The sequence below is a fragment of the Lycorma delicatula genome, chromosome 4 (genome assembly GCF_047948215.1).
Source record: "Lycorma delicatula isolate Av1 chromosome 4, ASM4794821v1, whole genome shotgun sequence".
NCBI classification, from domain to species: Eukaryota; Metazoa; Arthropoda; class Insecta; order Hemiptera; family Fulgoridae; genus Lycorma; species Lycorma delicatula.
Genome location: NC_134458.1, coordinates 25,757,261 through 25,784,068, shown reverse-complemented (window position 1 = coordinate 25,784,068; position 26,808 = coordinate 25,757,261). Strand labels below are relative to the sequence as shown.

General features: G+C 36.1%; 1 protein-coding gene across 10 annotated transcripts in view; it reads right to left on the bottom strand.

Annotated features, from left to right (window-relative positions):
• LOC142323199 (inositol hexakisphosphate and diphosphoinositol-pentakisphosphate kinase 2-like) overlaps positions 1-26,808 on the bottom strand; it is a 330,980-nt gene that overhangs the window by 2,431 nt on the left and 301,741 nt on the right. For all 10 annotated transcript variants that reach the window (XM_075362529.1, XM_075362537.1, XM_075362533.1 and 7 more), the window contains 3 exons: positions 25,107-25,242; positions 22,053-22,249; positions 3,649-3,869 (listed from right to left, as the gene is read on the bottom strand). In XM_075362529.1, the coding sequence (XP_075218644.1) occupies positions 3,649-3,869; positions 22,053-22,249; positions 25,107-25,242 (554 nt within the window). The remainder of the gene's footprint in view (positions 1-3,648; positions 3,870-22,052; positions 22,250-25,106; positions 25,243-26,808) is intronic.

Genomic DNA, 26,808 nt, shown 5'->3' with positions numbered 1-26,808 from the left:
GTAATATGTAAAAATACTTCCTGACATTGCCTATTTATGAAATTATGCAAGTTACGTAGGTGGGTTACAATATAATATTGCACTACAATATTTGCAAGCATCCCAATGTATGGGGGTAAAATGGAGGATGCACGTGTTACAATTTAACATACTTCCTGACATTGCCTATAGCTGAAATTTTGAAGTTACTAAGGTAGTGACAATACAATATTACACCGTTACTTTTATAAATTACCCACTGTACAGGAGTAAATAAACAGTGCAAATGTAATAATTTAACATAAGGACATTGCTTATTGATAAAATTTTGCACACTTACTAGGGTGACAACACAATATTCAACCATCACTTTTTTACACATCCCTGCATTCGGGTGTAAATTAAGGGTGCAGGTGTAATAATATTGCATACTTCCTGACATTGCATATTGAAATTCTGCACAGTTACTAAGGTTGGGTGACAACACAATATTCAATGATTACTAATGTAAACTTCTCCCCCTTCGAGTGAAAATTAAGTGTGCCAGTGTAATAATTTAACATACATCATGATAATGTTTACTGATGAAATTCTGCACAGGTACTAAGATCGGGTGGCAATACAATATTCCATCATTACATTTTCAAATATATCTCCTTTCGAGGATAAATTAAGGGTGCATGTGTAATTATTTAACAAATTTTCTGACATTGCCTATTGATGAAATTTTGCACAATTATTAAGGTCGGGTAACAATACAGTAATGCACCATTACTCTTGTTTGTGATTCGATGTGGGGCTTCCATTGGCAGGGCTGGCTGTGCTGCCAGTGTATGGTAGCCCGTGTGCCTGGGTGCATGGCTTTGTTATGCCGGTGGCAGTACCTGATTGTGATTTGGTAATCCCGCTCTACAATGTGACTGGGTGGGAGTTCGTGGTTTGTACCCTGCTCCTACATAGACTGGAATGAGGTTACGTTCCCCGTGTTAGGTGACCTAATTTTCATCGACTTATTTGGGTGTAGGTCTGAATTTCTATATTGCGTACAATATAATTTTGATTAGTATGTTGACTAGTATAGCATCTCCCACCACTTCACACTTGGTGGGAGATGCTATTGTTGTAGACATGTTTACGTGCTAGCTGCGTGTTCAAAACTAAACGAAGTGATGCAGCGTGATTGAAGACCATACTAGAGACGCTGTGCAACACATATGTGCAAAGCTTCATCAAATTTTTCCGCGGGTTTTTATTTCGCGACCGATCGGACCTTGAAAAAATATAACCCAATATAACAATAATATACATGCATTACTTTACTGAAATCAATCTTTTTAAGATTCATATTATTTCTCTGTACTGTTAAATTCTATTAAAAGAAACCACTTAGTACAGAATATTGAGATAAGACATACGTAATATTTCATGAAAGTACTGCAGGATTTTGCACCCTGTCATGATTGAAATAATTCCCGTTATTAGAAAGAATAAATTGTTTCAATCTCATGACTGAGGATGCAGGATCCCATGAAAGTACTTTCATGAAAAATTAAGGTAAGCTGTCTCATTTATCAATATTCTGTACTACGTTGTTTATTTAATAGAATTTAAATATAAATATATAAACATACTGTATATATATATATATATACACTGGTGTTTCATTTTAATCACTAAGGCAATTTTCTCATAAACTATGAATAATACAAAAAAATGACCTAAATAAAAGGTACTCAGATTGGAGAGGAACACCTCATGGTGACCTTGACCTTATTTTAAGGTTAACACATTTTTTTTCAAACGGATTGACCTATTTTGACACTGTCAATGTTTACGATTAGTTTGATGTTTTTGTTGCACGCGTCCAAGTTGTGTGTCAAGACAGTCGCCGTTTGACTGGTATGCAAGTAAGAGGTAATTTCCACTACAAATTTCTTCAATCATTTCAAACAGTCAATGAAAAGAGCAGAAAATTTTACATTTAAATATGTGGTCACAAATATGACCTTGGACCTTTTTTGAAGGTCATATGGCTAACCATCAGAAATAGTGTTATATGGGGTGATAGGGTTATACAGAAATAGCATTATATGAGTTACACGTTTTTGAAGGTCATACAATCTTACAGGCCATTTATCTCACAAACTATGAGAAAGAGAATATAAATGACTTTACACTATCTCTGATGGTCAGCTATATGACCTTAAAAAAAGGTCCAAGGTCATATGTGTGACCACATAATTCAATGTAAGCTTTTCTACTCTTTTATTATTTTTTTAAATTTTTTGGTGGAGTCCAATTTAAAAAAATGTTAACCTCAAAATAATGTCAAATCCAAGGTCACTGTGAGGTGTCCCCTTCCAACCAAAGTAACTTTTGTTTAGATCATTTTTTTTTTTACTCTGGATAGTTTACAAGAACATTGCCTGGGGGCAATTAAAATGAAACACCTTATAAAGGGTCATTCACGGGAACCGGATGTTTTTGAATTGGGGTTGTACTCGGGCGTTCGTGGTGGGAGGGGCACGTGGCTGGTGTCTGACGTTTCCTTTGTTTATAGCAATACATTTTAGTCGTTGAGATGGAGCCGTGGACGCTAGACCAACGCCTGTACGCGTATGACAGTTTTGTGCGAAATGACGAATCCGTAACTGCTGTTCAGCGAGATTTCCGCCGTCAGTTTAATATCCATCGTAATGTAAGCGTCCCTTCTCGTAACACAATATCGCGACGGGTAAACAACCTTCGAACAAGCGGTTCAATATTGAAGAAAAAAGCACCGGGTCCCCGACGAACAGCGGTGCGATTACAATTTTGTCGACAAATGCTTACCGTTTTTGAAGAAAATGAAAATTTGTTATCGTTAATGAGTGACGAAGCCCGTTTTCATCCGAATGGCTTCGTCAACAAACAGAATTACCGGTATCGGGCAGAAAGAAACCCACATCAGCTTCACGAGAGACCACTTTAGCCCATAGGTGACTGTCTGGTGTGCAATAGGAAAGGTCGGTGTTATCGGACCGTATTTTTTTGAAGAAAATGACGCTGCCGTAACTGTAACAGCCGATCGTTACATTGCGATGTTGAATACGTTTTTCATCCCTGAGTTACGAAACCGGGGAATCGATTTTCAAAATGTGTTATTCCAGCAGGATGGAGCTACAGCGCACACAGCGAGGGCAACGACGGCTGTTCTCCGTAACTTGTTTCCGGGACGGATCGTTTCCAGATTCGGCGACATTCCTTGGCCCCCTCGGTCCCCCGACTGGAGTAGTTGTGATTTTTTTCTGCGGGGGGTTCTGAAATCGCGTGTGTACGGCGATAAACCGTACATTGGAGGACCTAAAGATCGCAATTCGTCATCACGTCACCCAGATTGATGTCGACATGCTGCAAAGAATTGAGGCCGGTTACCGTGAAAGGCTACAACAATGTATGGCCATAATGTACATCACTTGCCGGACATAATTTTTCTTTCATGAGTAAGTAACAAATGCTTTGATTTAACAAGTGTTTCAGTGCCAATAAAACTTTTTTAAAGTAAATATTCAATTTTTTATGATTATTTTAAAAACATCCGGTTCCCGTGAATGACCTGTATAAGAAAAAATACAATTATCAGACAAGAATAAAAAAAATTACATTTATCAAAAAAATAATAATAGTAACCTGTGGTCGGTGAGAATCAGTGTTTTCATTAGTATTATCATCTTGACTCCATTTGATCTCAGCTAAGCTTGGACGACTCATTTCCTCCTTAGTAAAAGCAGTAAGAGTTTTTTCTTCATCATCATCTTCACCACAAGTAATATGTGCAAATTCATTCTTATCAATTTCTGAACTGACTGATACAGGCGTTACATCTCCACTGTCTCCAAGATTTCCTGTAGCTATATTGCAGACATAAATGTCATCATTATTTAGTACATTTAATAACATAACAAAATTAAACCAGTAAATGCTATTTTAAACTATATATAGAAAATATTTTTAAAAAAGTCAGAAAAGCAATAACCTAAGAATGTAAAATAAAAATCAAGAATTATCAATAACACAGCTCTCTTGGTTGAAAAGACTAAAAAAAAAACAAAAAACAATTAAATAACAATGAATTTTAACGTGTAAAGAAATTTAGTTTGGTAGTTCAATTAACTTATTTGATAGTAACTTAAAAACTGCACATCAATATCAGAAACTGACAGTTTAGTATACGATCTGTGATATGTAACCTTCCTCTTTTTTATTAGATTTAATTATTACTATTTTAAATTTTACTTTTTAATTAAATTTTTTTTATCTTTATAAATGCATAATTCAATACAAAATTCTTTAAACAGTTTTAAAATTTACTAATAAAACAGATCATGTTTCAGCTACTTCTCTTTAGGCTTTGTGCATGGGAGAATCTTTACTGTAGATTTATCATTATCCATATATATATATATATAAAAGGAGTTGATTTCTTTGAAATGCAAGATTAAGGATCCCATAGGTATACAAAAAAAATCTAATTTGGTAAAAAGTATATAAAGTATACGGTCGTGCTTTGCTCATCTGACCAGCTAGAAGTTAATTAAAATATTTAACAGTAATATTGAAGTTAAAACCTTTCGTCAAGCCATTGCAGATTGCAGAGTTATCTATGTCAAAAGTGCAAAGATAAAAGTATAGTAACCTAGCTAAAAATTAATAGAAAAGTCTATATTTTAGCCCTATTAATGGCAAGTATCACCTAGAATCGTCAAGTAATTTTTTATGGTTACACAGGATCTTTTTTAAAAAAATCACACAAAATTAAAGTTTCATCTTAGAAACAACATTTATCATATCATTAGAAATATAAAATTCAAAATTTTAATGAATATTATTTTAATAACTTATGATTGAGGCAGTTTACACCCGATTAAAAAAAAAACTTCTCCAAGTCATTAGCACTGATTTCACTATATACAAATCATGTCTTCTTTAATTTAAAAGAAAAACTTTTAGCCTTGTGTGATAAAAGGCTAGGTATTTTATTATGTAATGCATGCACATTAGCTAATTTTTCTGGTTACCATTGACAGTAAGTTAAAAAAAAAAACCATTAAAATCCACATAAAATATGAAAATCTACATCAGAAAAACACTAAAATTAACTCTTGAACAAACTAAATTAGTAGTAACAAAAGCAATGCCAGAGAAGGTAAATGTAACTGCAAAATTTATCACTCGTTTAAAAAGACATGAATGGGAATTTTTTTTTTCAACAAATTAAAAAAATCTTAAAATTGAGTTCTAAAAGGGAAATTAAAATGTATAATACCATACAGAAACAAGCACTAGCAATAAACATGAATAAAAGAATTAAAAAAAAAAAAAGAACTGATTGAATGAAGCTCTAACATGACAAGTAATATAGCAACTTTGATGTTATCATCATGGCCGTAATCACTAACATTGCAGCTATGACATTCACCATTATTTGGGTTAATTTTCATTCCATCAATTTTGGGATTAATTCGGCAATAATTTTGGCATAACCAAATGAAAAACTAAACAACTTTCAAGTACTAACTTTATAAGCTTACATAAATTCTAAAAGTATAACAAAATTTTATGTAAAAATTAATATTGTGCAATTAGCCCTAGACTAATTCATATATTATCTTTCCTCATGAGACCTTGCCGTTGGTGAGGGGGCTTGAGTGCTCAGGGATACAGAGTAGCTGGACTGAAGGTGCAACCATATCGGAGAGGTATCTGTTTGAGAGCCAGACTAAGGAATGATTCCTGAAAGAGGGCAGCAGCTCTTTCAGTAGTTGTTAGGGGCGTGAGTCAGGACGACTTAAACGGCCGTATCAACATCACTCAGTCCTCTGAGTACTGCGCAGCTGAAAGCAATGGAAAACTACAGCTGCTTTTTTTTCCAAGAAAATGTGGCTCTGCATTTTCACATAACAATAATGGAGGCGCCTTCCTTGGTAAAATATTCCGGAGGTAAAATAGTCCCCCGTTCGGATCTCCGGGTGGGGACTACTAAGGAAGGAGTCACCAGAAAATTAAAAAATAACATTCTACGAGTCGGAGCGTGGAATGTTAGAAGCTTAAAAAAGGTTGGTAGGCTAGAAAATTTAAAAAGGGAAATGGATAGGGTGAATGTGGATATAGTAGGAATTAGTGAGGTTCGGTGGGAAGAGGAAGGCGACTTTTGGTCAGGTGATTTTAGAGTAATTAACTCAGCGTCAAATAATGGGCAGGCAGGAGTAGGTTTCGTGATGAACAAGAAGATAGGGAGGAGAGTGGAGTATTTCAAAACGCATAGCGATAGAATCATTGTAATAAGGATAAAATCAAAACCTAAACCGACAACGATTGTTAACGTTTATATGCCTACAAGCGCCCATGATGATGATGAGGTAGAGTGTGTATACGAAGAGATTGATGAAGCAATTAAACACGTAAAAGGAGATGAAAATTTAATAATAGTTGGAGATTGGAATGCAAGCATTGGAAAAGGCAAGGAAGGAAATATAGTGGGTGAATACGGGCTGGGCAAAAGGAATGAAAGAGGGAACCGACTTATAGAGTTTTGCACGAAGTATAATTTAGTAATTGCCAACACCCAATTTAAAAATCATAATAGAAGAATATACACTTGGAAAAAGCCAGGCGATACTGCAAGGTATCAGATAGATTATATCATGGTTAAGCAAAGATTTAGAAATCAACTCGTTGACTGCAAAACTTACCCTGGAGCAGACATTGATAGCGACCATAATTTGGTGATAATGAAATGTAGATTGGGGTTTAAAAACCTGAAGAAAAGGTGTCAGATGAATCGGTGGAATTTAGAGAAGCTTGAGGAAGAGGAGGTAAAGAAGATTTTTGAGGAGGACATCGCAAGAGGTCTGAGTAAAAAAGATAAGGTAGAAAATGTAGAAGAAGAATGGGAGAATGTTAAAAAGGAAATTCTTAAATCAGCAGAAGCAAACTTAGGCGGAATAAAGAGAACTGGTAGAAAACCTTGGGTTTCAGACGATATATTGCAGCTGATGGATGAACGTAGAAAATATAAGAATGCTAGTGATGAAGAAAGTAAAAGGAACTATCGGCAATTAAGAAATGCTATAAACAGGAAGTGCAAACTGGTGAAAGAAGAGTGGATTAAAGAAAAGTGTTCAGAAGTGGAAAGAGAAATGAACATTGGTAAAATAGACGGAGCATACAGGAAAGTTAAGGAAAATTTTGGGGTACATAAATTAAAATGTAATAATGTGTTAAACAAAGATGGTACACCAATATATAATACGAAAGGTAAAGTCGATAGATGGGTGGAATATATTGAAGAGTTATACGGAGGAAATGAATTAGAAAATGGTGTTATAGAGGAAGAAGAGGAAGTTGAGGAGGATGAAATGGGAGAAACAATACTGAGATCTGAATTTAAGAGAGCATTAAAAGATTTAAATGGCAGAAAGGCTCCTGGAATAGACGGAATACCTGTAGAATTACTGCGCAGTGCAGGTGAGGAAGCGATTGATAGATTATACAAACTGGTGTGTAATATTTATGAAAATGGGGAATTTCCATCAGACTTCAAAAAAAGTGTTATAGTTATGATACCAAAGAAAGCAGGGGCAGATAAATGTGAAGAATACAGAACAATTAGTTTAACTAGTCATGCATCAAAAATCTTAACTAGAATTTTATACAGAAGAATTGAGAGGAGAGTGGAAGAAGTGTTAGGAGAAGACCAATTTGGTTTCAGGAAAAGTATAGGGACAAGGGAAGCAATTTTAGGCCTCAGATTAATAGTAGAAGGAAGATTAAAGAAAAACAAACCAACATACTTGGCGTTTATAGACCTAGAAAAGGCTTTCGATAACGTAGACTGGAATAAAATGTTCAGCATTTTAAAAAAATTAGGGTTCAAATACAGAGATAGAAGAACAATTGCTAACATGTACAGGAACCAAACAGCAACAATAACAATTGAAGAACATAAGAAAGAAGCCCTAATAAGAAAGGGAGTCCGACAAGGATGTTCCCTATCGCCGTTACTTTTTAATCTTTACATGGAACTAGCAGTTAATGATGTTAAAGAACAATTTAGATTCGGAGTAACAGTACAAGGTGAAAAGATAAAGATGCTACGATTTGCTGATGATATAGTAATTCTAGCCGAGAGTAAAAAGGATTTAGAAGAAACAATGAACGGCATAGATGAAGTCCTACGCAAAAACTATCGCATGAAAATAAACAAGAACAAAACAAAAGTAATGAAATGTAGTAGAAATAACAAAGATGGACCACTGAATGTGAAAATAGGAGGAGAAAAGATTATGGAGGTAGAAGAATTTTGTTATTTGGGAAGTAAAATTACTAAAGATGGACGAAGCAGGAGCGATATAAAATGCGGAATAGCACAAGCTAAACGAGCCTTCAGTAAGAAATATAATTTGTTTACATCAAAAATGAATTTAAATGTCAGGAAAAGATTTTTGAAAGTGTATGTTTGGAGTGTCGCTTTATATGGAAGTGAAACTTGGACAATCGGAGTATCTGAGAAGAAAAGATTAGAAGCTTTTGAAATGTGGTGCTATAGGAGAATGTTAAAAATCAGATGGGTGGATAAAGTGACAAATGAAGAGGTATTGCGGCAAATAGATGAAGAAAGTAGCATTTGGAAAAATATAGTTAAAAGAAGAAACAGACTTATAGGCCACATACTAAGGCATCCTGGAATAGTCGCTTTAATATTGGAAGGACAGGTAGAAGGGAAAAATTGTGTAGGCAGGCCACGTTTGGAGTATGTAAAACAAATTGTTGGGGATGTAGGATGTAGAGGGTATACTGAAATGAAACGACTAGCACTAGATAGGGAATCTTGGAGAGCTGCATCAAACCAGTCAAATGACTGAAGACAAAAAAAAAAAAAATCTTTCCTCAGAACATAATAAGCTATTACAAAAACAAAATACAATAAACAAATTAATAAGAAGGTAACATAAAACTATTAAAAAAAATCTACAACAATAAAAACAGTTCTCACAAAAATAATTTCTTAGAATTAGATTCAGTGATAAATTTACTGAGATAAAATAAGACAAATAAGTTACACTACTAGAATTTTAATTTAAATGAAATTCTATAAATAATACATGTTAAAAATAAATAACACTACATTACAATGCACACATAGAACAGAACTAAAAAAAAATCTCTTTTGATGGTTCATGTAACCAGTAGTCGAGCTAGTAAACTGATACCATAAGGATGTCTTGTGCTGCTTTGCATTTTTTTTGTTTTTTCTGTTTTTTTTTTTTGATATGGAGGACTGGAACTGTTGGAGGTTATACTACTGGATGTGTTGTAGTGATTTTTGTGATTATCGGTTGACGGATATACTTTTTATTGAGTTTGTATTGACCTTATTGCCTTGGCATTAAGAACTACACTGATTTGACTATGGCTGTGCGTGTATAAACAGGTTGCGCATAGTTGAAAACAAGGACTTAGAAACTTTTCTCCAGGATGAGAGAGGCCAAACCTGGCCAACTCTCATCCTTAACCCCTCAATTTTTTTTTAATCCTGGTTTCTTATAGATACAGTTTACCTTCCTTTTTGACCCCCCTCCTTCAAAATACTCGTGTTGGGGTGTTGTTGGAAGCGGAATAAGGAGGGCTACCTCTTCTGACAGGAATTTTTGCTGGTCAGGACATCAGTGAGCCAGAATTGTTCAATTTATAAACCACACACATCACAATTGAGATGGACAAGGAGAGTGCTTTTAGATGTAGTGCAAGGTCTCACAAGTCACCTTGTCTACTAGCCTTGTGGATTTCACAGTCATGAAGGCAGGTGAAGGTGGGGCTGAGACAGAATGCGGGAAGAAAAGGAGGATACCCAGATCTGATTTGGATAGCGGTGAGGCCTTGGACATGGAGATTCTTTTGTACATCAACCTCTTAGTTGATCTCTGCAAGGCTCTTCTGAAGACTAACAAGGCTATCAAGGACACGGTGCAGAGGATTCACAATCTAGCAAAATATGTGGCAGAAGAGATGGTAGTGCTACAAAACATGACGCATGTAGCAGATAAGTACACCCAAACTATCAAAGTGGATTTGGACTTTTTATAAAAGGTGCTGCAAACCAGATATTTGAGAAGGTCAAGGAGGAGGCTGGCCTTCCTAAGGATGAGGACGAAAGGGTTAAGGTATTTGTTCTGGATATCTTGGGTGATAAGACGAGCCCATTTGCTTGCAACATATGCGATGTGGCACCTGGGGCAAGAAGGAAATTGAAAGAAGGTAAACTTCTCTCGGGGGCTGTGATCCAAGAGGCCTCAAATGTAGCCATACTAGGAGAACAGAAAACTGATGACAGAGGGCAAAACTATGTTATTGTGGTTAAGGGCAAAAGTTGGGTGATGGCTGAGGTAGTTGTCAGAGGGCTGAACAAGATTAAGGAAGTTGAGGAGGGGGATATTATAATCGCGTCTACTAAAGGGCAACTAGACCGTATCGTAAAGAAAGCAGTGGAATTTTGAACAAGAAGGAACAACATTGAAATTCCATTGTTCAGGAGGGGGATATTATAATCGCGTCTACTAAAGGGCAACTAGACCATATCGTAAAGAAAGCAGTGGAATTTTGAACAAGAAGGAACAACATTGAAATTCCATTGTTCAGGAGGGGGATATTATAATCGCGTCTACTAAAGGGCAACTAGACCGTATTGTAAAGAAAGCAGTGGAATTTTGAACAAGAAGGAACAACATTGAAATTCCATTGTTCTTGTCAGAAGATGGATGAAGGAAAGCTGGCAGGAACCTCCTGAGTACTTCTACCATGGTGATTTGCTACAGGGCACTACCTTTGCGGACCTTCTTAAAAATGTATAATGATCCATCGGGGAAGACCTAGTAGGGGACATCCTGTCTGTCAGAAGGGGACGAAGCAATGACCTTGAGGTCCACCTTGAAGAAAGCAATAAGGCCCCAGAGGTACTTAAAGGAAAAATCCTAGCAGTGATTCCAGAGGCTATGGTAGCTGAAAAAAGCACTATGAGAATGACAGCAGTCCACATAAAGGATTTGGATACCGAGGAGGAGGTCTTGGCTGCGATCAGGAGGGCCCTTGGGGACAGGGCTTCTGCCAGGGTAACCTCTATTAGGCCGGCATTTGGGCACACCCAAAATGCAATGGTTATGCTGTCAATGAGGGAAGCTGGTCACCTAATGGCGAAAAAAAGAATCTTAATTGGTTGGTAATCATGTCAGGTGGAATTTAGGAAACCGAGTTACTTTAGATGCTGGGAAACAAGCCACATGGCAGCACGTAAGGGCCTGGATAGGAGTTGCTGCTGTTTTAATTGCAGTGGTCAAGGGTAGAAGCATGCAGGATACAAAGAGTGGCAAAAATGTGTTGCTTGTGGCGAGTGGGGACATCAAATGGGAACCTGTGGCTGCGCAATAAAAAATGAAGCACATCCAGCTGAATGTCAACAGAAGCATGGTTCATGATTTAATATGGAGGACAGTGATGGCCAGTGGTGTAGAATTTTTCTTGATCACAGAGCCCAACAGAAGAGTAGTCTCTGCAGAAGGCTGGCTAATAGACTATTGGGGTGACGCCGCTATTTGGAACATTTCTGGAAACTAAGCAGTGGTGTGAGTGACTAGGAAGGCTGGCATAGTGGCGGTGGAGCTCTCAACTGGTACTGTAATTTCAGTGTAGACTTTACCAAACAGCGGACTCGAGGAGTTACAATCTTCCGTGTCTTCTAAGATGTTCTTAGAAGACACGGAAGATTGTATTAGGAACTTCAGGTGATCTGTTCTTCTAACTGGCGATCTCAATGCGGAACACACTAAGTTAGCCGGTGTCAGATCTACCAGAAGGGGCTATATTCTGGTCTCTGTCCCAGGGGGTCAATGAAATGGTCATTCTTAAAATTCTGAAGGTACCTACCTTTGTTGGCAGAGGCAGGGGATCTGCGATCAACATCTCTGTGATTTCCAAGGATGGGCCTCCAGGATACAAGACTGGAGGGTCCTTGAAGATGAATTTCTATCTAATCACAGGGTGATAGGTTTCAGTCTTTGAAATCAGAGACAGAGGGGACCACTCCAAGAAGGTTCTTGGAAACCCATGGTTGTATAAACCCAAAGAATAATGGCATTGGCCACATGTGCACTGGGGAGACCACAAGGGAGGAGGATGAAAAAAAGTGTATACTGGTGGTCGGCCTCCATAGCAAACTTGAGAGTAATCGCAAATCACGCAAGAAGAGACCTCTAATGAGCCTGGGGCCAGCAAAGGAACCAAACTGAAGTTCAGGCCTCCCATTATTGTGATGCAAGGAGAGAGCTTAATGGCATAATAAAAAGAGTGAAGGCAGATCCATGGGGCAAATTATTGGAGGAGCTAGAAGATAACCCATGGGGGAGGGCATATCACATAGTGATGAAGAGGTTTGGTAGGTCCCTCCCTCGGTTGCGCAGGGTACAGGCACTATGAGCAGTCTTAGATCTCTTCCCATGCTGGGAGAAGCCATGGGAAAGGGTTGAATGCACTAATGAACATAAATTTACAATAGGGGAGTTGCTAGGGGCAGCTAAAAGAAAAAAATACAAGAAAAAGCCCAGGGCAGCGATAGTCTGCCCTGGGCTTTTTCGTCATCTCGCGGAGGTGCACTCATGGACAGTTCTAGAAGTTATGAATTGCGTTCTGCAGAGGTGTCACTTCCCGGAATGTTCGAAGTACGTGCAGCTGGTTTTAATTCCCAAATTGGGATCTGAAGAAAGTGGAAGGCCCAAATTCAGACCAATCTGCTTAATAAGCATGATGGGAAAACTGCTAGAGCGGCTACTATCAAAGCATATAAAGGGCTGAGGTGGATGAGGCAGGGGGTTTTCCCCAAGGAATTTGGTTCTGTAAGGGGGAGATCAACCACAAATACAATCAGGTGTGTCCTGGACTGGGCTAAGGACCATGCTACAGGCTCCTGGCAGGTGAGGAGGATAACCCACCAGGTTGGTCTAGTGGTGAACGCGTTTTCCCAAATCAGCTGATTTGGAAGTGTTTCAATTAACCACACACCTCAGGAATGGCCGAACTGAGACTGTACAAGACTACACTTCATTTACACTCATCCTCATTCATTGTCTGAACGGTAGTTACCGGAGGCTAAAACAGGAAAAGGAAGAAGGTGAGGAGGATACCTTTGGCATCTTCCTTGATGTCAAAGGTATATTTAATGGCCTGCTGTGGTTGGTCACATTGAATGCCATGTGGGATCAATGATCCCACAGATGCCAAGAGGATCAGTAGCTACCTCATTGCAAATGTAAATGAATATCTCCATGGTAGATATTTGGACCTGTCCACTGAAGAAGGAACAGAGGAGTTCAAGATGCATGGAGGGGTTCCACAGGGTTCTGTTTTAGGCCCGCTTCTGTGGAATCCCTCATATGAGTCTCCTGAACCAGGAACTAAGGGTGATACCCAGATCATAGCATATACGAATGATCTGGTGGTACTAGTTGCTGTTAGATCAAAGGATGAGGTAGAAACAACAGCTAATAGGGCAGCTGAGAGGGTAAGTAACTGGCTAAACTGCGAGAGACATGGCAGTTGCTCCCAGCAAGACAGCAGTACTCGCCATGGTGGGTAAATGCTGAATATGAGATGTGGTCATCATGGTGGATAGGATCTGTGTTAGCACGTCAAAGTGTGTTAAGCACCTTGGCATGTGGTTGGATAAATCACGGCTATTCAATGTCCACCTTCAACAAGTTACAGAGAGAGCCGAGGCAGCTGTACTCAATTTGAGTAGACTCCTGGGAAGAAAGTCAGGCTCCAGACAGAAGAGGAAGATCATGCTCTCAGTTGTTTTGTCTATTCTCCTACATGCAGTTCCTGCCTGGAAAGAAGCATTTACTAGAAGGAAGAATGTGAAGAAGTGATCATCCCTTCAATGAAGAGTTACCATCAAAGTCATCTCTGCCTATTGTACGATTTCTACCCTAGCGGTGGAGGTCATTGCAGGGATCATCCCCATAAACCTGAGAGTGGCCCAAATATCAAGAACATTCAAGGGAATGAATAAGTCAGAGGCGTGCAGACTTGCAATACAGTAGTGGCAAGCGGAGTGGGACACTGCCTCCATAAAGGGCAAATTGGACCAGGTGGCTAATTTGAAGTCAAACCATGGGTCTGGAAGGGGCACGACAAGGTGGATCACTACCTTGCCTATTTCTTTTGGGCCACATAAACTTTGCTGCATACCTATACAAATTCCAAAGAAGACTGTACCCACGTTGCCTTTACTGCAGAGCAGAAGATACTGTGTTGAACATCCGTTCTTTGGCTGTAGTAGATAGGATCTGGCCAGGATGAGGCATAACTCGGAGAGGCTAACTCCAGATAACTGCATTGATTTCATGCTCAGAGGAAGACAGAAGTGGAAAGTTGTAGCAAGGTTTGCATCAGAGATTCTCATAGAGAAAGAAGCAGACAGTCACGATTCTGGAATATGCCTAATGAAAATAAGAAACGGATGCTCAGGACAATCAGAAGAGCATGTAAAGACTTAGGAACATAGGTGAAGAAAAAGACTAAAGAGGGAAGGGGTGGCGAACAGCCTCCTGCTGAGCCTCAGTTTGTCCGCACTTGCATGGATGGGCTGAAATGATGACGCACAGGGACTCTGGACCTCAAAGGCACCTTCCAGGGTTGTGTAATGCTTAATTGCGAGTCTGGCCCCAGGAGGTGGTGAGATAGGAAGTTTAGTAGCTAGGGCGCAGACATACATACAAACTCTTAATAACATCTTGTAGAACCTGTTAGCAAGCCCATAAATGGCGTTCCTCACTCACCAAAAACAAAAAAAAAAAAAAGTTCTTGTAGCCAGTAATTCTTAATGGCATATCTAAAAAATATGGATCTTCTACTTGGTAAACACTAAAAACATTATCCTTGAGTCTAAATAGAATAAATATGAAAATTATCTTTTTTTCTTGTGGTTGATTAAAACGGATATACATACATATAAACTCAAAATAGAATGCATCAAAATTTAAACTCAACATTTCAGCCACTTACTGCCTTATACAAACAAAATTAGTCGGGATAAACAGTGAGACAAAGAAAATCCTACAAAAACAATAACACTGATAGAGTATACTATATTACTTTACATCTCTGGTTGGCACTGGGATGAAACTAGGAACTTTGCACTGAATGGAAGTATAAAGATTTACTTGAATGAAAATTTGAAGAACAGGTTATGTAAAGCAAGTAATTTTAGATGGAGAATGCAACAAATATAATATTAAAGTATCACTGGAAACATAAAGGAACTGTGTAATATCAAGCAAGAAACTAGTGAACAAACAAAAAAAGTATTATAGTTAAAACTATTAACATTCTACATACAATAAGTAGACTTTAATAACACTAATTTGTTGATTAGCATGATAAAACATGGTTTAATCATGTTTTCTTAAAGTGATACAAATGACCCCAAAAATGTTCAGCCCTAAAAACATAATACTTGAGTCTAAATAGATTAAATACGAATAGGATTTTTTTTTTTTTTAAGAACAGATTTATAAATTACAAACCAAATTGATCCACCCAAGTACAGAAATACATGTTAAATAAGATGACACTTACCTTATTTCATATTTTACAAAAATGTTTTTATGGAAACGCACATCTTCAGTTGTATTTATTATACTTTAAAATGTTCATATCAAACTACATTCTACACTTAAAATACATTCAGAGTTATCAAAAATATTAAAAAATTAAAAACTACTAATATAAAATATGACATCAAATTTAGTGAAAATTAAATAAATGAATAACTAGAATTAAAAGCAACATGTAACTTGGCCAGCCAATGTTACAATACAGTGTGGACTTGAATTAAATTAAATTGAACTATACAGTTCAATTAAGGCACCCATTTTATTGTATATTTTATGTGTGTATTTCTTTTTTGTATTTTGATGTTCCTGTGTTACGTAGTACGGAGATGATATCATAGGTGTGTGGGAGGGCTGTGCTACGAGAAAACGGGACTACAAAAGATGTGGTAGTCTGGGGTCAAATTGTGGTGACGATCAGGGCTTGGCAGGTAGCCTCCTTGCCTAGGATGCCTTGGCTTACCTGCATGCAAGAGTAGATAGGTCGAGGCACTTCCAATTATGGCATGGCAGATCCTGATGGTATGAGAGGGTGTGATGGGGGGAAGGGTAAGTGTAACCCTTACCTGGACCTGGCTAGGATAGGAACAGGTAGGATAGCTCCCCTGAGAAGGACATTTCAGCTGAAGTGAGAGTTGGGGTGTTCCTGTGATTCAGGGGGGACTCTGATGGGGCCCTGGAAGATGGCCGAGCTAGGGTGGGGTAGTCTGGAGGTGGTTGACATTAATGCTTCACGGGTATACCAGCTGCCCTCGGATGGTTAAAAAAGGATGATAAAATGAAAAAAAATTTAACTATACATTATCATTATTTTTATTATTTCAAAAAGTGTGTTATCTTTATACCTGTTTGTAGGTTGATCAATTTGAATTTCCTTTTATATTTATATATAAATAATGTCTAAACCTTTATTATTATTATTCATATGATATTTCTTGATTTCCAATATTTCCAAATTGGTTTGAATATTGGAAATAGAGTGTTTGTTGTTAATAAGGTAATCAGAAACATTAGATAAACCCAATTTTCCATTTCTATAATGTCTAACATGTTCAAGAAATCTGGTTATAAAAGATCTATTAGTTTTTTCTATGTAAATGTGGTCACAGTCGTTGCATTCTATTTTTTAAATTCCACAAAACTTGTATAAATTATATGAATCAGTATGATTACTTTTTTTTTAATAGTTCATTATATTTGTCTTGTATCGATGTTTATATTTACTTTTATCATAAACCTTAGTTTTTTTTATACATATAAAAACATTATCCTTGAGTTTAAATAGAATAAATATGAATAGGATCTTTTTTTCTTGTGGTTGATTAAAACGGATATACATACATATAAGCTCAAAATAGAATGGATCAAAATTTAATAAAAAAAGAAAAAAAAAACAAGTTATTTTTAATCAAACATTTCTTGTTATTACATTTTGCCATATTAATGGAGTCTACAAATGTTTAATCTTAATGTTATTTCCCTTTAATTTCTTCTCTTTAATAAATTTATCTTCACTTTCCAGATTAAACAGTTTTTCTATAAGATTTTGAACAAAACATTTGTTCCCAATTTCTCTTTCACAGAGACATGCTTTGAGATAAGATATTTTTTCTAATAGTTTTTTTTTTGGGCATTATTTTACATCCTTTTCTCATGTTTAATCTTACAGAATTATTCTGAAGACTGAATTTCTCTGGAGATATTATTATTATTTTTGTTTGATAATAAATGCAGCACAACAAATTTTGGCTATTTTGATGCAGTTAATAGATGATTACAGCAAAATATATGATATTTATATCTTACCAGATTAATCTCGGTTAGCCGCTACTAATGGCCAACAGTATGCAGTTCACCCCCTCAAAAGAAAACTATTTTGACAGAGGAATTTTATCTTCATAATCATTTAATTTCCAAGAAGCTACGATCAAAGGTTTGTTGAAGTACAGGGAAGGAATTTTTCCAGTTTCTTTAATTACTCAGATTTTGCAAAGGGTAACAAAAATGTTTATAATAAAAAAAATTCTACTCGTATCACATTTTTCTGAAGCAGTTCAATATAAATTGATGATACTGGTAAAATAAGCCCCTCAACTGCAGATTTTATCAATTTTGAAAAATATATGGAGTAGCTATAAAGGTTTGGTAATAGTGTGTACAGAAAATCAGTTGGAACGATTCATATTTTTTCTGAAAAAGATTAACCAAAATTTTGGTATAATTATTTTTATCAAATAACATGCATTTACCATATATTTTGTAATATAAACTTTTCCCTCTGAGCAATTTTTAAGTTTTACAGGTAGCAAATTATGCAAAATTAAAATCTGTAAAGAGTACAAGACAGAAATTTTATTTGATGGTATTACAGTGCATGCCTATAATACATGAATACAGCCTATTGGTATTTATTTCCTGTTCTATTACTATTATTATTAATAAAAGATAAAATCTTATGAAATACCAAATAGATTTTGATAATACGAGGATAAGTCAATTATTATCCACAATGTAGTTATAAATTTTATTGCAATACAAATAGGAAACTTACATGTACATCATTTTTTAACATAGTCCCCTTGCATTTCAATGCACTTGGTCCATCGTTGCATAAGCTTCCTGATGCCCTCATAAAAGAAGGTTTTCGGTTGAGCTGCGAGCCAGGAATGCAACACTTCTTTCACTGTCTCATCCGAGGTAAATCAATGGCCCCTTAATGGGGTGGACCCCAAACAACCACTTGTTTGGAGTGGACCAAACAAGTGGTAGTTAGAAGGGGCAAGATCAGGACTATACGGACGATGAGCCAGTACTTCAAAGTTGAGTTTCTGTAGCGTTTCAGCAGTATGTGGACGGGCGTTGTTGTGCAACAACACAACACCTTTTGACAGCAGTCCTTGGCATTTGCTTCGAATTGCAGGCTTCAGCTTGGCAGTAAGCATCTCACTGTAACGCGCACTATTTATTGTCGTGCCCCTTTCCTCATAATGTTCCAGTACTGGAACATTATGAGGAAAGTGAGTCCCAAAAAACTTTAAGCATCAGTTATCCTGTGGATGGTTGGGTCTTGAACTTTTTTTTGCAAGGCGAATTTGGATGTCTCCATTCCGTACTCTGCCGTTTACTCTCTGGCTTGTAACGATGGATCCATGTTTTGTCATCAGTGATGATTCTGTCTAAGATTTCCTGTTTGTTACCATAGTGATCCAAATGCTTTTTGGCAGGTGTCCAAGTGCGTTTGATTATGCAACTGTGCGAGATGTTTTGGGACCCATCTTGCACAGACTTTATGAAACACAAATCTGTTGTGGATGATTTCGTAGGCAGAACCATGACTAATTTGCAGATGATGTGCCACTTCATCAATAGTTACTTCTGTCTGAGAAAACCATGTCATGTGAACACTCAATGTTTTTCTCATTTGTGGTGGTAACCACTCATCCGCCTCCTTCATCATGCATAACACTTGTGTAACCATTTTTGAATTTTTCAATCCATTCGTAGAGACTCCGTTGTGGCAACACACTGTTCTTGTACTGTACCGAAAGTCTTCGATGAATTTCAGCCCCTGATACACCTTCCGACCACAAAAACAGATCACTGAATATTGCTCTTCTTTGGTGCAAACAGAAAGCGGAACAGCCATGGTTAACAGCAGGGCAGAGATAATGAAACTAACCTAGTGGCATCAAACCTGCACAGACATAACAACAATTAAACCATGCATACGTCATCTAGCAACACGACAGTACTATCAACATAAATAAAAATATAACTAAATTGCAGATAATAATTGACTTACCCTCGTACTTTATTCAAACCGGCAAATTTTTATAAATTTATTTACCTTCAGTTTTAACAACTTTGACTGACATCAAAGAAGGAGAATCTATTTCATATTCAATGCTTAAATTTATCAACATAATAATTTAATTTTAATTTAACTAAGAAATATGGGTAATTAATAATACAAAGTTGCAAAGATGAAGAAAATCTTTGAAAGAATTCTAATAGGCAAGTTGTCAATTGTATCAACTGTACCTATTAATAATTTTTATATATGGATAAATTAAAATGGGTAATAAAAAGGTCATTTTTTAAAATAAAATTTAAATGGAATCAACTGCTATGGTCAGTAGCCGCTAATAAATTATAACAGCATGCAGTTAAACTACAGCCAACATTCTTTAATTTTGGTGATAATGGGAAAGTTTATTAAATATGGCTATGTTTGTTGGCATTTTAACCTTCCTTCACATTCCTAAATTCAGAGGGCGGTATTCCCTAGGATATTCACAGTTTACCTCCTTGCCTAGGGCTAAAAATTTTGTTTTTATCCAGAACTTATTTGTTTTCAATAGTAAATTATGTTATATATTTTTTTAGTGTTTACGTTAATTCAGAATAACAACAATTTATTTATAACTACTATTGTTAAGATGCATGACATAAGGAAGGTTTATTGGTTTGCTTGACATTTCTCCTGCCACCAACCCCATTCAGACGTCCTAAAGCATAAGACTGAATGTCTGTACCACAAACAGCTACTGAACCACGAAACAGTTTAGCAATCAATGACCTAACTAGCTCCTAGAGCTAACATAAAAGTATGAGCGGAGTAAGCGTGGTACCATACACCACTCGCTTGTGTGTCCTACCACCCACTTGTCATATATTACTAATATGAGTAAGGCGCACCCTGTCAACTACTAAAACATATATGACTATCAATAATTAATTTATCTTGTAAAGACAGCAATTGGCTGCCACGCCTAAGCCACTGAATGCCAGCAACTACCTGTCCACCATTAAAACACTTGGAGCCTTAATCTGGCTGGTAGCCTGCCATATCTCTCAGTTAGCTTCCTACAGCAGCGCGGTAGGAGTATTTTCCTTTAGGTAAATTACTGTTGTTGGTTGAATAAAGCAACCGCATCAAGGAACTCCAACACAATCCGACAATGCGGCTCTCGCCACATTGACTTGCCGCTTGTGAGTGGCCAATTTTCCCCTTGACCTCTCTAAGTTCCAGGGTGGCTTGATTTCTGCCCCCCCCCTCCAAGAGCTGGGCAATAGAGCATCATGTTCATTCAATTGGACCTCTCTACAGACACACAGCTCATCAGCTACCAGGTGGAACTGAAACAAATATTGGTTTAAATTTACATGGTTGGAGAGCACTCGTGCTCCCGTTGCCCTTAAAAACAAAGGAGAGGGCATACCATCCCTCAGATCCTGTGTAAATCTATACAAGAACTTTCCCTTAGTCGTGGTGTGCCATCGCAAGGCTGTAAAACCTCCTTCGCAGGTGGGAGATGGGAAACTGTTTGAAATAGAATCGGTGCATTGAGATCACCGTTCTGTTCTGGTGCAGGCCCAGCTCAAAACCGCATCCCAAATACCTCAGCCTCCCTGCCTCTTCGCAATTTCCACATGGCTGCCCGAACTTTCACCACTAAATCGATTGGGAGAGCCTTTCCCAATAGAATAGTAGCCTCGTATGAGGTTGTTTAAAAACATCAGTTCATACAATTAAGGCTCTGCACTGGGCACTCCTTAAATTTTGAATAAGTGCTTGATTTCTTTCTAACCTATGTGCCCAAACAGACGCTGCATAAGAGGTCATACTTTCAAAGACACCTCAGTACACCATGTACAAATGACGGCCCGACAGTCCATAATCCTTTTGAGCAATCCTCCTAAACTTGTGCATCAAAGAGATGGCATATGCCGCTACTAGCCTAATGTGGTTGCTAAACGACAACTTCTCATCAAACAAAACACCTAGGTACTTATGAACTCGAACTCGGCTGATTACACAGCCTTTATACTTAATATGGAAGTTACAACTGTATGATAATTTGTCTGCACCCTTGAGAAGCATAAACTTCATCTTGGGCACAGAAATCCTTAAATTTTGAATGTCCATCCAGCCCTCTGCGGTTGACAAAGCCGCCTGCACTCGGTCTTCTGACTGTGGTAATGAATTACCATGAACTAACAGGAGAAAGTCATCGGTGAAAGCCTGGGCTGTGACCCCTTCCGGGAATGCCAGTCCTAAAAATCTGTCAAATACTAGGTTCCACAGTAAGGGACTGAGAACGGAGCCCTGCGTCATCACATAAGGATGATGGTTTTTTTCTTTATCTAAGAAATAAATAATTAACCATGATTAAAAAAGATGACCTTGGAAATATGTACATTTAAATGAGAAGCACATATGTTTAAAAAAAAGTACATTTACAAAAGCATTAGCAGTAGAAGAGGATTTTTGGCTCGAGACTGATACATTTGTTGCCAGTTGATCAGAAAGGGTCGACCAGGAAAAGATTCCAGCTAAAGAGTACAGCCTAGTAATAATGAAAAATTGACCTGGATTTATAGGAGAGAAATGCATATTATCAGATAATTCCTCCAGCTGCTGCTGCTGCTGATTCCAGTTAAACAGTTCCATAATTTCAAGACTATCTCTATGTCCGGTATAACAAACATCATCGCTTTCTCCATCATCTGTTCCTCCAATATCAGCGATTGAGCTGCCGCTCAATCCCTGCCCAATCTTGCCAAACCTTGAACAATAAGAATTATATTATAACATTATATCACAGAAATAATATAAAAATTGATATATGTTTTTCATTGGATAGAAACAGGATACAAAGTAGAAAAGTTTCATTAAAAAAGTTAATGAATAGTTTACTATTGTTACAAACAACATTAGCAGCAAAGATAGCTGATTTACTAACTTCAGGGCCAGTGGTCTACTGACAGTACCCCATCTTCTAGCAAATTAATTTTAAATTAACACTAATGTTTTAGTAAAAATATCTTGTACTGTTTACTAATGCTTAAATAGGACTAAAAGAAATTTGTAACACTGTTGTTGAATAAAAATTCAACCCTGATTCAAGTTATCATAAAATATAATTAAAAGCATCTGAAATGACAAAATGACAAAAATGATATACATGCAAACAAAGAGTATAAATATTATATCCTATTTTTAGATAGATTTTGAACATTATTTATACTTTGAATGCTTCTTCATCCAGAAAAATTTTATTTCTTAAAAAGTTAAATTTTCAACTCCAAGTTGCTAATACAACTGAGCTTTCCATCTAGCAGAGCACTTAACAAGGTGTGTTAACATAAATCACACAAATACATCATAAATAAGATCGTCACAATATAGCCAATATCATAATCATCATCAGTTCATAATCATATCACAAGCCAAATCATAAATCACATAGGATCACTAAGATCTAGTAAGTGGAGGTGTTTAACCTCTTGAATAACGGTAGAGCGCCTTCTAAAGTCCCTACCATTATTCAAGAGGTTAATGGCTAAGTGGTTCATGTGATTGTTTAGGCGTAGTTCATACCTAGAATTGAAGCGTTTTATCTCTTCCCAGACCACAGAGTAAAGTTGCTAATACAACTGAGCTTTCCATCTAGCAGACTGTTGTTAGCAGTCTGCCACAAATATGGTTTCATTTTTTGTTAATACCTGATCTAAGCAACATAGCAGAGGGCTGTGTATAGCCTATTTTTCATTATAATACTGTAACGGGCCAGGTAATGGGTTTCTTCCAATTAAGAATAAAGAAAGAAGAATTTAGAAGGAACTAAACGGGATTCTTTTCTTAGAATAAGGGGTCTGTTTAACGATTTATCTTTGTAATACAGACAACCTCTAAAAGCTCCTTTTTGACCAGAAGGATTACCGGACCAGAATAAGAACAGAAAAACATAAGGGTGCGGGCAATGAAAATTATTATGCATCAACAATTAAACGGATGAGTTGGATACTGGTCCTGTATGCCAGGAGGTATAAATACTGCCAGAGACCAGTGTACAGTCAATAGTTCTGCAAGGCTATGTTTGGTGTAGTTGTGATAACAGCAATATCAGCAAGCATATGGTAACAACAATTGAAGAGTATGTAACAAGTATTCCAGTGTGGACAGCGGGTAAATATAATAAATTATTTAGTAAAAAGAGTAGTGAAAGTGACAATGTTCTATACTAAAGTGTAGGGTAGTGCTTCTTTTTTTCAAACAGTAAAAGTAATAATATTTGCAGAAAGTGAATTGTATGAACTTTGGACTTTTCTATTGTTATCTTGTTTTTAATAAAATATTAGTTTCCATCACTCATTATAACGTTTTTAGTAACCAGGACTGTATTCTAGTATTTATAATTTAACTGTCATTAAATAAATCTTGCCTTTTTATTTGGATTACTATTCTGTATGTTACATCTGTTTATTGTCATTATTATTTATTTTATTTTCTATGTTTTTAGATAATAAATTGTATTATAAGAAATTTTTAGTTTGTTAGTCTCTCAATATCCTGGTTAAACCATGAACATGCAAAATACTAAAAAAAAACCATCCTCTGAAGTACTAATTTCTCTTAGCCCGCACTCTTTGCCCTTTCTTTAGATAAAAATGAACCAATTTTTTTTTAACAGCATTCATCATTTTTAAGCCAACATTGGACTCAAAAACTATTTTTTGTTATATCATACAACTCTGAAAGAATAACAACTTGGAATGTTTTTTTTTTGAATTATAGCCACTATTTTCCTATACATTTCATTAAGTACAAAAGATATGATTTTGCAACAAAACACTTAATTCTGTGTTTTGAAATTTATTTTTAAATATTAGTATTTTTTATGATGAATGTAGGCATTCATACATTTACAGTGATTTTATTATTTTACTGTATATATACAGTACATCATTGACCATACTATATATAAACCTATATACTTCGCTCCTCATTCACCTATATTATTTAATAATTACCTAAAATAATATTTTTTCAAAATAAATTTAACGATGATTGATTTGTACGGCATCCTAGACATCTCCAGGTACGTAGTATAGCGTTTTTTATATTTTAATCTTGTAAGCAGTTAAACAGGGCCATTAGCATTAAAGGTCCAGTTGGGCCTCAATCTATCAACCTCCTATATAGGAAGATCAGTTGAGAGAGTAATCATTTTCCATACTCCAGTTCAGTTTTCCCATATTACAGATGATAAACATAATTTTTTTCTATTTCACGGTAAAACAGATTAATAAAGGATATTTTTTTTTGATAAATGCATTCTGTCAATTATTTATAAAATGATCTAATACACAAACTCTAAAAATAAACAATGCCTCTTCATACAGCTATATACTAAATCATTTTTAAGGCTTTTCTTAGACATTCTGCCAAGCCAAGCTAGTAAATAAATGTAAAATACAACTAGCACACTTTCAACAGTAATTCAAAACACAGGATTACACAGTTTATCTTTATGGTATAAAAAGGAAAAACAATGTCAGTTTATGAATGATATAACAGCTCGACTGAAGTAATTTAAAATCATGATGGAAGCTAACATGTTAACAGTATATTTCTTTTACCCATCGTTGCTGATGCTAGCAGAGAAATCACTGCTGTCTGAATTTCCAAGCCCTCCCCGCAGAAAATCTGATAAGCCATTTGGAGAAGAAGGACCACTGCTTGACACAAAAGATGGAGGTCCACTCCATCCCATACCTACAACACAGTAACAGACATGTTAAACAAAATTTGTCATAAAGAATAAAATATCAAAATTTTGAACATGATACATTCCATGATGGTTATTTAGAATGAAGAAGAATTCATGAAACGGTATGAAAACTAACATTTATTTTATATAAATGATAAGCTTATTTTTTATATAGAAAATTATACAAACATGAATTATAAGTTATTTTTTCCCTGGAATATATAATTAAACTTAATGTTGCGACATCGATAGAACGCCACTGGTCAACAGTGTTGCGGTAGATTTTAGAGTAAAGGTGGACTGTATGTGTTCATAGGTGATGAATGAAGACAACACCTTGTTGATTACAGAAGGATTGTTTAATTGTACGTCGTCTTGGCGGTTTAAAATAATTTTGTAACCTAACACTTGTAACTTATAACATAACTTTTAAGATAGCAAACATAAGCTAAATAAAACTAGTGTTCAACCGAGCAAGAATTGAGAGAGTCCATCCGAATACGACCGCCTTGGGTCAGGTATGAGTGTAGACTGGCATAAGATGCTACATGCTGTGCTCGAGGGAGCAGCTAGTGACGTAGAGTGGCATGATGGCATGGCGACCAAGTTTGCTGTGGGCACCCTAGCCACTGCTAGGTTTCAGCACCCGATGGCAAGCGGGGTTGAAAACGTAACACTTAACATAAGTGCTTATTGTTTGTTTTTCAGCAATGTAACTTTTATATAATTTGGTTTATTAAACAGTACATTATCCATATTTATTAATATTCTTAACATAGTAAAAGATTTTTAATTCAAGTTCTTTATACTAACAGTTCTGTAATCTGCCCAACAAATTATCGATGAAACTTTTCTGAACTAAATCCATAAATTACCCCAATAAATATATTTTTTTTATGCACTGGAAATATCATTGATTGTGCAAGAGAAGCTGTTACATCTTCACTAAAATACAATTAAAAAAGTAATGATCAATTAACTGATTGTCAAACCTTCTTAATTCAGTTAGAATAATCCTCAGTGCTTTTGTCATTCTTAAGATTTTTAAAAGTTGTCTTTATCTTTGTCTCAGTTGAAGTCAATCAGATAGTTTTCAATACAGGTCTTGATATATTTAGTGGAGTCACCAAGTCAATAAAATCAGATTTAAGGGTACTACCAATACCCTTTAAAATAAAATATTTCCCTAAAATCCTTAGAATTATAAACTTTTCTCTTATTAATATTGTTAAATGTTAAACTTTTTTTTTTATGTATTGATTTATATTCCCTCCTCACAGATAAATAAGCATTTTAGTTTGAACTATTCCTACCATTAGTCTGTATAAAATTTTAAAAACTGTACCTCTTATCTTTATACTTACAATACAGGTTACGAAACCATAATTGTTTTTTTTTTTTATTACCCATCATTTCTTTAGTACATTTTATTAAAAATTACCTGTTATAATATAAAACATTATACAAAAAATCCTTTAAATTCCAAGCTACCCACAATGAAGTTAATTTTTATAAAGGTATCAACAAAACTTTCTTCAGCATTTTATTTAATACCCAAAAAATACCTGAAT